The sequence below is a fragment of the Truncatella angustata genome (genome assembly GCF_020726525.1).
Source record: "Truncatella angustata strain MPI-SDFR-AT-0073 chromosome Unknown BKA67scaffold_2, whole genome shotgun sequence".
Lineage (NCBI taxonomy): Eukaryota > Fungi > Ascomycota > Sordariomycetes > Amphisphaeriales > Sporocadaceae > Truncatella > Truncatella angustata.
In genome coordinates, this window is record NW_025763382.1 from 849,810 (window position 1) to 861,539 (window position 11,730).

General features: G+C 49.8%; 2 protein-coding genes across 2 annotated transcripts; both read right to left on the reverse strand.

Moving 5' to 3' along the window:
* Positions 1 to 977: 977 nt before the first annotated feature.
* Positions 978 to 3,197, reverse strand: BKA67DRAFT_654791 (uncharacterized protein; the record flags this gene model as incomplete). Its single annotated transcript, XM_046106616.1, has 6 exons — positions 978 to 1,304; positions 1,366 to 2,120; positions 2,174 to 2,446; positions 2,499 to 2,956; positions 3,010 to 3,102; positions 3,169 to 3,197. 6 exons carry the CDS (start codon positions 3,195 to 3,197, stop codon positions 978 to 980), a joined length of 1,935 nt encoding a protein of 644 aa, XP_045960688.1.
* Positions 3,198 to 7,508: 4,311 nt separating this feature from the next.
* On the reverse strand, positions 7,509 to 10,858 carry BKA67DRAFT_512918 (pectate lyase superfamily protein-domain-containing protein; the record flags this gene model as incomplete). Its single annotated transcript, XM_046097516.1, has 4 exons — positions 7,509 to 9,007; positions 9,069 to 9,946; positions 10,009 to 10,622; positions 10,700 to 10,858. Coding segments are annotated over 4 exons (3,150 nt in total), but the record flags the coding sequence as incomplete, so codon positions are not given.
* Between the last annotated feature and the right edge of the window lie 872 nt (positions 10,859 to 11,730).

Sequence of the window (11,730 nt, forward strand, 5' to 3'; positions counted from 1 at the left end):
CAAAGTTCGACGCCAGGTCACCGTTTAACACGGCCCGTTGCTAACAGCTCGGAAGACCCTGCCATTTTGCAAAGACGTTGGCGCTACTCCCTAACCCCCAACCCTAGCCTGACCTCCTTTGCATGAAACACACCAGAGAAGGCCAATCTAGATTTTTCACATACTCACCATCCAATTCGTCCCCCCAGAAAAACTCAAATGGTAACGCTCAGGATCGTTCTACGTTTGAGGTCTAGAGCGTTCTTTCCAGGAGTCTTCATGTTTCCTGTGTAAAAATTGCCGGGCTCAGCCTTCTTTGCGGAGTCGGCCGTGTGGTAGACAACAAAAAAAGACGCGGCAAAGATATATTGATCGTATCCTGCGCAGCCGCGTAATGTGCTCTGCCCATGGGCCGACTGTCTGACTCGTGTCGTGAAATCTTTCTTAACACGTGGGCGGGAAAGGATAGCCGAGGCAGACACAATGCTTTGATAGCTTCGCGTCCAGCACCAACATGGCAACTGCAAGACATGAGCGCCAGATGGAGGTCAAAAGAGAGGGTTTAAATATTATCCGAATAGTCCAGACTCGAAATATGTTGATTAATTGCTTCAAGAGTGGTGGCCATTCAATTAGGAGAGATCACGACGTTCACGCCGATTCTTAGATGGATAGCAAATTGCAGTTCTTGAATTTGTGAGAGTAATTCAACCGTACGCTATTGCTGAGAGACTATGATCAGAGACATAGGGGTATATTCAACTAATATAGTGGCAAAAGCACACATTATCAACCAAAAGCCGTTTTCGCACTCCACATGACTGGGCCACCTCCCCGATATATGCCAACTGTACCTAGCTGACGCTTCAGACGAATTAAGCGCTCGATACGTCATAAGTCCACATTCTTCGAGTTCATGGGCCGGTACACTCATCCGATTGATGACTTCATCAATACTTTGCAGGTGTGATCTCATTGTCCGCTGGGGCCCCGGCGGGTTACGTTGCTCCTGGTTTAGAGTCGCCAGATAGCTCTGTTGTTTCCCTGAAGTCAGTTTGGGCTTTGCTGTCATCATATTCATTGGTATCCGAATCGTCCGAGTCAAATTGGTAGAGCGGCCTGAGTGTAGCACCCTTCTGGAACAGCACCCATCGCTTGAACCACCATGGAAGAGCCTCGCGAACTTGGTACCGGACGAACTTGGCGGTGGGAAGACCGAACACGTAGTCGAGCTCCTCCAATGTTCTTTGCTTTGTTTCGGGCACCCACAGGAAGATCATGACAAAGGCCACAACATTGAAACCGGCGTACAGACAGAAGGCACCCTGTGAAGCGGTCAGCAATTAGTCTCGGATACGGGGGATAGAAATAAATATTTTAACTTACGATGACGTCAAGATCGGCCAGGATCTTAGGGAATGTGATAGACAGAACTGCTGCCCAGAACAAACAAGTAGAGACGGCCCAAGACATGCCAACTTCTCTATGCGACAGAGGGAATACCTCGGCGCTGTATGTGAAGGGTACGGGGCCTTCACCGGGTGAGTAGAATGCAGCAAACAGATAGATGAAAAGCGCCACAAGACCCAAGTGTGCACCTCCACTGCCCGGAATCAGCGTGCAAAGACCGGCTGCCAACAAGGTCCATGCCATGTTCGGGAACGTGAACAAAAGCAGCGATCGACGACCAAATGTGTCAATGGTCCAGATAGCAGGCCAAGCGAAGATGAAGTTGACTAAACCGAACCCAAACGAAGCGAGCAGTGCATTGAAGTCGCTGGTTCCAGCATTCTTGAAGATTGTAGACGAGTAGAAAGCGATAATGTTGATACCGCACATTTGCTGAGCAATCATGACCACAAACGAGGCTAAAGTCGCTCTTCGGAGTCGCGGAACAGTAAAGAGCTCGATGAAGCGCTTGATGTAGGTCGAATCTCCGATCGCAACTCTCTCAAGTCGGAGTTGTGCATCAATGGCTATCAGATCACGAGCCGCTTGAATCTTGTGATTACGAAGTCTAATGAGTGAAGCCAATGCCTCCTTGTATCGGTTCTTCTTCATATACCATCTTGGGGATTCAGGGCAGAACAGAATCAGCAGTGTCAGTGGGATTGCCGGGATGAATGCAGATCCGACTTGCACTACGAAGGAATTAGCTGTGCTATAATATTGCGTATGCTTTTTAGTTACTTACATCTCCAGGCAATATCGCCGACTTTACCAACGATCAGATTCGCAGTAACACCAAGCAGAATACCGAATGCAGTCCACATCTGCCAGGTCATAACCAGAGCGCCTCGGATTGCGGCCGGACTGTTTTCGGCGGCAAAGACAGGGACGGTTGACGCTTTGATGCCCATACCAATACCAAGCAGTAGTCGAGTGACCAACAACTGTTCCCAGTTCTGCGCGCAAGCACTACCAATGGGAGTAAGTAAGCAAAAGATGGCCGAGATGAAAATAGTTCCTAGTAGGGTCAGCTCCTAATTTATCCATCAAAAGAAATAGAAGAGACTTACCACGGCGACCGAATTTGTTGTTAAGAGGATCAGACAACCAGCACCCAAGGAGAGCAGAACCGATATAAGGCGCAGCATTGATCAAACCCACAAGAAACACATCGTGATCCAAGGTCTCGGAACCGATGCCAAACTCTTTGGGAAAGGACAGATTAGCACCATTACTACCCTCTTGATCCCAACCTTGAACAGCAGCTCCAATTGAACAAGTGATAATGGTCATGTATAGCAGCTTCGGAACCCTCCACTTGTGGGTGACTTCAAGGCTCAACCAGTCAATTTCTTCGTTGTCCAGGGCATGCTCTCCCTTGATTTCTCTGTATCTCTCAGGTTCCTGTGCAACCAGGGCACCCTTCCGAAGAAGCTCACGCTCTTCCTGTAGACCTTGCTCTTCGACGATGTCGTCGACCCTTCTGAAAAGCTCGTCGCGTGGAATACCCTTGAGAGGGTTGGAAATGCTAGTGGCAAGTCAGCCTAAGCACTAATGAATGTTTTCGTGTCATAAACCAACCGGGCATTGATATTTTCGTTAATAGCCTCAGCACCCACTGAATGGCGGCGCCCCTTCTCGGCCAACGAATAATTGTGTGCCTCTGGCGCTGACCTGACGGTATCTGTTAGTTTATTCATGTCACCTGCATTGCACGATGCCAAGCACTCATATACTCACGTCGTGATAGGCTTAACCTCGTCCGCCATGATGGTAAGCTACAGCGTTACCGCAGCACAAAGATGAAAGGTTAAGAATATATTTATGAAGCCGTTGCTCCAGTTGGAGTTGGAGCACTATAATGCAATCGACCAACAGTCCACTTTTGTTCAAGTAACCTGTTTATAGTCCAAGAACCGGTAGACGTTCAACAATATGGTTGAGAAGGGACAATATTCCTTTTGAGCGCGGGGAGGCATCGAGATGTTTTGTATCTGAAGACATGAAGGTCTGAGTCTTGGCAGCATGAGTGATGATGGCTGCTACCTTGCAGCTACCCATGCTGGGGTAGTAAATGACTCCCCGCAAATGACATATGAGAACTCGAGCTAACCGTACTCATTGCTCCCTGGATGCTGGGATAGTGGCACAAACATGCGGAGGAATGGACAAGGGAACAGTGCGGAAGTTGTATTACCCCATCACCAGGCAAATTGCTAAACTTCCCGGCTTCGAGGAACTACACCGGTACTTTGCCGATACTTTTAGACTAGGCTACACTAGTGCTATTCTGAAGTTCTCTCGATTCGACCTAGAATCCCCTTGCCTGATCGAATAAAGCGTCTGGAACTACTCAGTCGGTCTTTAGTGAGAGCGCAGTTGTGCTGTACTGTGGTATTGTGCGTAATGTGCAATGCGCTAGCTGTGATCTGTGGCATTTTAGCATCAACCAGAATCACTTGGTTAAAACCTCTCAAAATATTCCCTCAGCCATGGGTGATCACTCGACGCCATCCAAAGCCAATCGAAACATGATTGACTTGGGCATCGGGCATGCGTCCTTGTCCGACCCTGGTAGCAATCGACGTCATAGCGACTCGGGTGGTCGAGCAACTAACCCTTGTTTGCATGCTTGCTTATTGACTAACAAGGCAGAGGCTTTTGCATGTGTCTTACAGACGACTTAAAAAAATGGTCGAAATGAAATGTAGCTACTGGAAATTTGGTACAACATAAAAATAAAAATAAAAAAAGCAAATTAAAAAATTCATTCATTTTCTTCGTCTTGCAAAAGTCGGAAGCATTATGCATGCTGTCCATCAAGCTCCGGCAGTTATCACGGTTGCAAATAAGGCGGTCCTCCGTGTGGGAAGCAGATGCTTGGGTCCTTAGTTAGCGCTTGTCCAGAGAAAGAACGGGCTTTGATCGAGGTTGCTGATTCGTAAATCGTGGCGCTTTGGATCGACCACTTTCTGCGGTGAGTTCACGCATAGTGATGGCGAACACGTTAAGCGAATACCGCGTCTGCGGCGCAGAAGTACTTGTTGAACAATAAGGGCTTTTGCCTTTGCCGTTAGCTGCCGTTGCAACCCGTATGCCTGTTTCCAAATACTGGTTAGTTCGCAAAAGCCAAACTCCTGCGTGGGTTGTTATGCGATAGATAAATCAAGCAGTTAGCAACGTTAATCTTTCAAGTACTTCCTGACTGGCTAAGCAATCCTTTATAGCAGAAGTACAGAGGTTGGTGTCCAGCTCAGCGGTAAGCCATTGAAGTGAAGCAAAAGAATGCCATCCTGGTGGTCGAAAGTTACAGCGCTGCGGGCAATCCTGCGAGCCTGCTTGAACGGATCCATGCATCCAACCTCCACACGATCCACTAGTATTATATGGGGAGACTGACGCCAGCATTCTGGGGACTTTGGGGAAGCAACTCCAATTTTCCCCAAAGCGAGTGCCCATGGGAATTTCTAGCTCCAGACGAGAAAACAGAATTGACCGTCAGTATATCGTGTAGGTCTTGGGCTAAGGGATGTCGGTTTCTTTAGTTTCTCGTGCGGCTCCGGTGCGTTATGTCCAAACCTTGCTGCCTTGTACTCTTGTGCGATTCAGTCCCACAGCCAAGACGTCTCCGCCGTAGTCAAGAATGACAAGCCCGGCAAGCAATCTTGGGAGCGAGACGGCTTGTCTTGGAGAAGCTTGATGTCGCGACAGCCAAGAGCATTAAGCTATAACAAGGATTCACGCTTATCAATCCTTTGCCTTTACTACATTAAGTAAATGTCACAGAAAAGTCCACTTGATTTGAATTTGCTGTGTATTACAAATCCTCGAGATTGTCTGGATAGTATGCATTTACTTTGATGAAGGATCTCGGTGGGTGGCCATCGCCGTTGGCGCCAACTATCTTGAGTCTACCACACTAATTCAAGGTGCAGTGACGATAGCCCCTTGGCCCCCAGGATTACATGCCGGACGCGATCATCCTACCATTGGCCACCATCGTCCCTAACAATAGCATTGAAACATTGTTCGAGAATGTTAGCTGCCTGGCTGCTATCTCCATCTCCATCTCCATCTCCATCCCCGCCTTTCGCTGAAGACTCGTCCCCCGCCTTTCGCTGCAAGTCGACTACCGGAATTAGTGAGTTGCCCCGGCGGCACCGACTTTTTCAAGGATCAGCACACTGGTGACCACAAACGCCGTACGTTTCCAACCAATCTGGCAAAGACATAGGACAAAAGCCTGAGCATAAGCACAGTCGTGCTTTCGTGTGTTGCAGCTTGCTAACCGTTCAATGGATTCGAGCTCCACAAGTTGAGTTACTAGCCTGTAGGATGTATCCTTGCAAATACTTAGATGTACCTCAGTTGTACAACTGCCTCTTTTTAGTTGCACATTCTCAGTCAGCTTTTCAAAGACCGTGGCCGATTCCTCATTCGCTGTCAACAGTCGATCTTGCGGAAGGATCCCGACTATACGCCTTGAAATACTTAATCCTCTTCTGTGCAGCGTGAACATAAAATGGTCAAAATCCTGGAAACTCCCCCACAATATGTGTATTTCATTCAGGACATTTCCAATAAATCTTCATGTGTGCCAAGAAAAGTCACAAGCTTGCATTTGTATGATGATCCCAGTTTCAACAGAACATTCACAATTCCTCTTACATATATCAAGTCCCAGGTCCCAAGGCGAGAGTTGTGTATTTGTCAATCATACTGCTTGATTAGAGACCCCGCATTAAGACACATAAGTATAGAGTAGTGTCACGTGGCCTCTCCATCATATACGGCCATAGCTCCTAACTTAGAAAACTCGGCATCCCGTCCGCTGTGCCCTAGATACTATAGACTGGGAACCGCCGCTTAATATGAGGGAGTCCGAAGTCGCACCTCCGGCGCTATAAAAAAAAAACCTCCGCGAGGACCTTACCTAGTCTGTACCAATTACTTCGGATACGCCAACAAGTCTCATCTATCACCACCATCACCACTACCATTATGTACATCATCACGAAAATTTGTCACGTTCTTCATGAATAGATCGTTTTTGTGTCTATTCTATATACTTAACTACAACGGTCAGGCAAATCACCCCACAAAAAGATGCCCGATATGCTCGTCAAGTCACAAAATGCATTGCATGGATTGTCGTCATCAGTGGGGTCCAATTGCTCGGGCGTAAACCTCTCGCCAAAGAGCTCGATCTGGAAGCCGCACGAGTCTTCGTCGAAGAACTCGGGGCCGCTGTCGCGAAAGGCACCCAGCTGATCGTCTGCGTCGCACCAATCGAAGCGTGTATTGTCCCTCGAGATGTCGCAAATAGGCGTGGACTCGCCAATGTTTCCGTCGGTTATAAAGACACCATTGCAGGGGTTGTCTTTTTTAACATGAGTTAGTTTCTGCTGCTATCCATGACGTTTGGGGTATTGGAGGGGGGAGACAAACTAGGTGAATAAAGAACCCAAGCGTAGACAGCCAAGTTTGTGGTCGGAGTGGTCGAAAGCCCCACGCACATAGAGACCGACGCCGTCGGCTCCGGAGCAGCCGATGTCGTGGTGGACGAGGTTGATCGAGATGTGGACGAACTCGATGTTGAAGAGGTGGTCGAACTCGATATTGAAGAGGTGGTCGACGACGTCGACGACGCCTCCATGGTCGTGGTCACACCTGGCAGATAGATGTACCCGAAATCACCACCAGCGCCGAGCGTAGGGGCGTCCGCGTTCCCGTCTGTTGGCGTCCATATGGTGATCCCCGTCGGCAGGGGGCAGGAGGATATTGTCCCGGTCGTCTCTTCGCAGCCGACAACGTCTACGCCATAACAGAGTTTCTACTTAGCTTTCCAAAAAGTAATAGAGGGGTTGAGATTATTTTTCTTTTTTTCAAGAAGGGGAAATTTTGAGATAACAACATACCGCGACAGCTAGTGGAGCAAGATGAGGTAGGCACGGTGGTGCAGACCGTGTTACAGGAGCTAAACGTCGACGTCTCGCACTCGTCGGGGTCGTCCGGATCATCCGGGTTGTTAGGATCCTGACCCGGCGGGATGCCGCCTGGCTGGTCGGGGTCTATTCCGTTTATACCTGTTCACTGGTGAGCCACTTGCGTATTATCCGTAAGAAAACATGGAGATTGGCCGCACCTGGAGGCCCAATTCCACAGCCAATCCAGCAGGGCACGCAGATGTCCAAGATACTGTCACCACAGTGCCTTCCACAGCCCGTCACGTGCGTGCAGGACGGCCGTGGGGGCCCACTTGTATGATGCACCGAGGTTGGGCCAGTCGTAGGTGTCGGCGTCGTCGTTCCCGGTTCTGAGAAGCCGGGCCACGGTGGCGGCCAGAAGGTCCGGGTATCGGGCGGAATTGTGGTGCCGTTGATGATCGTCGGCTCGGTGATGGTGAATGGCGGGCCGACGATACTAGGGATTGGATATATGATGGTGGAATTGACCGTCACGGTCTCCTCAAACCACGAGATGACCGAGGTTGTCACTGGCGGGATGCTGATGGTCGTTGTGACGATGGTGATCTGATAGATAGTGCGCGTCGTGGTCGAGCCGGTTACCTCGAACACGGTAGTCGAGTTGTAGCCCATGGTGATGGATGTGGTCAAGGGTGGGAACTCAAAGGTTGTCTCGTCGGTCAGTGTCAATGGTGGAAGGACATAGGTGCAGGGCGGGCTGCATTGCACCGTGGCTGGATCCCCGGGCTCGCCCGACCAGAGATCCGGGTCAATGATCACGATGCCGGACCCGTCGCCGGGCTCGGAGCCGATATTTTCCCCTTCAGTAGACAGTGCTAGCCATGCGGCGATTTCGCTAGTGTATCCATTTTTGGTGGTCGAGTTGAACAGCAGCGGCGAGAGTCCACCCCTGGGCGTGACAATCTCGACGTTGCCTTTGGTGAAGATATTATAGATCCATAGGCTGGAAGCAAAATTGGTCTCAATCAGGGCCAGCTGGCAGTCTTCTTCGGTGGTGCAGCCCAGCTGGTTGTCCTGGAAGAAGGAGTAGAATCCCGCAGCGTAGATGAAGACGTCGGTCGAATCGAGAACTCGCAGAGCCCAGGCGCCCCGGCAAATGTCGTCGGCGCAGTTGTCAAAGGTTGGATCAGACGGAAATCCACCAACCCCTGCCTCGTAGGGCTCAAGAGCACTGGGGTTTGGTTGGTAGTATGGCGTCTCCGTCTGCATGTGGCCGAGAAAAATATTGGACGCATTCTGTAGTTGGTACTGGTACATCTGCGTGTGCTCGCTCGAAGTCCCGTAGAGCCACGTTGGGCCCTGGGATTCGATGAGGACTCCTCGGGCAGCATAGATGGAGATCTGTGTCTGGACATTTAGAGGGATGCCCTCTTCGTTGTTGTACGCTTCGGCATTGAGCGGGTTGTCCAGATCATGGTCAGCGACCCAAGCCCAGACGTTGTCGAAGTACCCTGACGAATCCGATGTGATATGTAGTAGAAGGGATGCAGCCATGCAGTCTGGGTTCACATCGGAACGTGTTGGGCAATCCTCCAGCTGAAGATTTGTTCCCTCGGCGCCACCAACTCGGAAGTGGCTATCCCACATGGCAGCTGTAAGTACTTCATTAATTGGCTGTACTGACGATTTGGAGTTCAGGTAGACTTGACTTACCACTTCCTTGGCTGCTCTCATGCACATTCCATTCCATTAAGATAGCGCCGGCAGTGGGGCCTTGGACCGTGAACATCATGTCACTGATCTCAATGACACCAGAGTCGCCCTCATTGCCGACCTGAACCATCACCTGCGGGTTTTCCTGGTCCTCAAAGAAGGAACCCGTGCCCATGATCTGACTCCACCCTGATCCGACAATGATACTTCCCACAGGAACGTGTACAGTTCCTCGGACGAGGTAGACACCCATGGGAAAGAAGATCACTGAACCCACGTTCCCCTCGAGGAGGCTATTAATGGCATCAGTCTGATCTCCAGTGCCGTCATTGGAGATGCCATTATTCGTGGCGACTACAGGCGAAGCCCCAGCATATTGTGGCTTTGATCGCGAATAATAGGCACCACTACCGTCTAGGAGAGAGGATGGCTTCCTAGGTGCAGGATTCACGAACCCCGACCGTTTGCCGAACGCACCGCTTGAGCTGACTTGAATACCATTCGCCCACGAGTTGAAGTACAGCGGGCCTGAGGATCCTTGAAGAAGCGTATCTCCTCCCGAGATGAGAACAACGGACTCTGAGTTCTCAACCAGGAGGTTGTCGAGCACGATATTGGGCTGTTCGTCTCCATTCGAGGCAATAGTAATGGCGTATGGTACGCCGTTGAAGTGGGAATCGAGCACCGTGATGGACCCCGTGCCCTGGTTTTGACCGCCCGAGTAGGCAGTACAGTCGAGCGCGATGTAACAGGACAGCACATAGATGTTCTTCCATACGAACCCCCAGTTCCAAACGTGGTAAATGGCGGTCAGACATGAAGTAAACACCAGGTTGTTGGCAGTGAACTGCTGACTGCCTGCAAGGAAGCCGATGTTTCTATCACCGACTGTGAGAAAAAATGGCGAAATCAGACGGGTTAGTGGGAAGTGGCAACATACCCTCCGAAGAATGTTATGTCGGCAACTCCACCACCACTTCCATTCTCCATGTAGATGCCGACTCCCGTAGCTCGCTGTGCACCTTCTGACACGGCCATCTGGAAATGGCAGTTTGTGATACTGGTGGCCTGTCCCACCTGCCAATGAACGCCAGTAGGAACGTACTCTTGGTCATTGTCATAGTTGGTCCAATTCATTCCCGTCATGTCAAACTCCAGGTTTCGAATTTGGCGAAGAAAGTTGCTCTGGTTAATATACCACTCATCGCCATTTCCACCAGGAATGTACACGTTGGAATCAACTAGGGCAATGCCAGTGAAGTTAAAGGTACCTTTGATCACAGCCCTATCGGATGGGTTCCCGACAAATTGGGTATAGTAGTACTGGATGATGGGCGTGCTGATAAGATAGGTGCCCGGCGGAAAATACACAACAGCACCTAGAGTAGTTGTCGAGCCACAATCTTCACCGCAGCGAAGTGTTAATAGGTCACTCTCACTGAATGCTGCTGCTGCGCGGTTGATGGCTGCTGTGTCATCGGTCACGCCATCACCAACGGCACCGAAATCTCGCACGTTTCGGAAGAATTGATATCCTGAAGGTGCGAAAGGCGACTATGTACCCAAGTAATCAGTATGTTATGGTATGTAGCTAGTCTGGAAATACATAGGCGGGAAGTGAATCTACTGACCTGCCCCACGCCTCCTAGTGACGCCAGCCAGTAGCTATCGTCTTGTCGAGTCTCCTTCGTGCCGTGAATCTGGTTTAATACGCTTGTGTTGAGCGGTTCCAGAATCGGACCATTCAAGGATCCTCGGTCAGGAGCCGTTTTGAAGAAGTTGTTCACGTCTTTCGGATCAGACTTGGAAATCTTTTATGCTGCGATCATTGGTCAACTTACTGCAACAAGGTTAGCATGGCTTTTTCAAATTCGAGTTGCTGTTGATCACTAACCTATCTTTCATGTATGATGGAGGCGGCTGGAACAATATTAGTTACTGCAGGTAAACCGACGGGCAATGGGCTCACATGAGGCTCCCCGGGTGGTAAAGAAGGCGCATCTCCCACGGGTTCTCTAGGAATGCTGACCTGGGCCGCCGATGGCACGGCCAAAGCCGCTGCTAGCAGCAGTCCATATCGAAGGATGAACAACATTGTTAGCAGTCGGTTTATTTGACTCCATACTTAGTATCATGTGGTGGAGGGGGCAAAGAAGATATTTCTAATAACACCGGTTCCGTTTTCAGATGCCGAGGTGAGGCCACACCTGGATCGTGAGTAAAACGAATAATTTCCCCGTCTTTTCTCACCTCTAATTTTCCGAAAGAGCTTGTTCCTCTTTTCCGCTTATCTTACAATTGAGTCATTAATCAAATCATAAGGAATAAGATAATATCTCGGTATTGGCAATATCACAAAACTATCACATCAGCTAGTCGCGTGGTTGTCAGCAGAGCCTCCACAATCACAACATGTCCTCCAATGAGATTCAAGCGTTTATGCTTATGGCTCTATGCCCCTGATAAAGAAGGAAGCTTGGCAATACGAACGCATAAGGGGCCAAAATCCCCTGCATAACTTCAACTTGCTTGCAGCTTATTATAGATGAGAAAATGGATTCTTCGGTATGAGACAAGGTCCGAAAACTGCTCCATGTGACTTGCCGGCATTTTTTCTTCGGTTTGCTCGGTGTGCTCGGTAGTATTCCTCAGGTTCCTTATC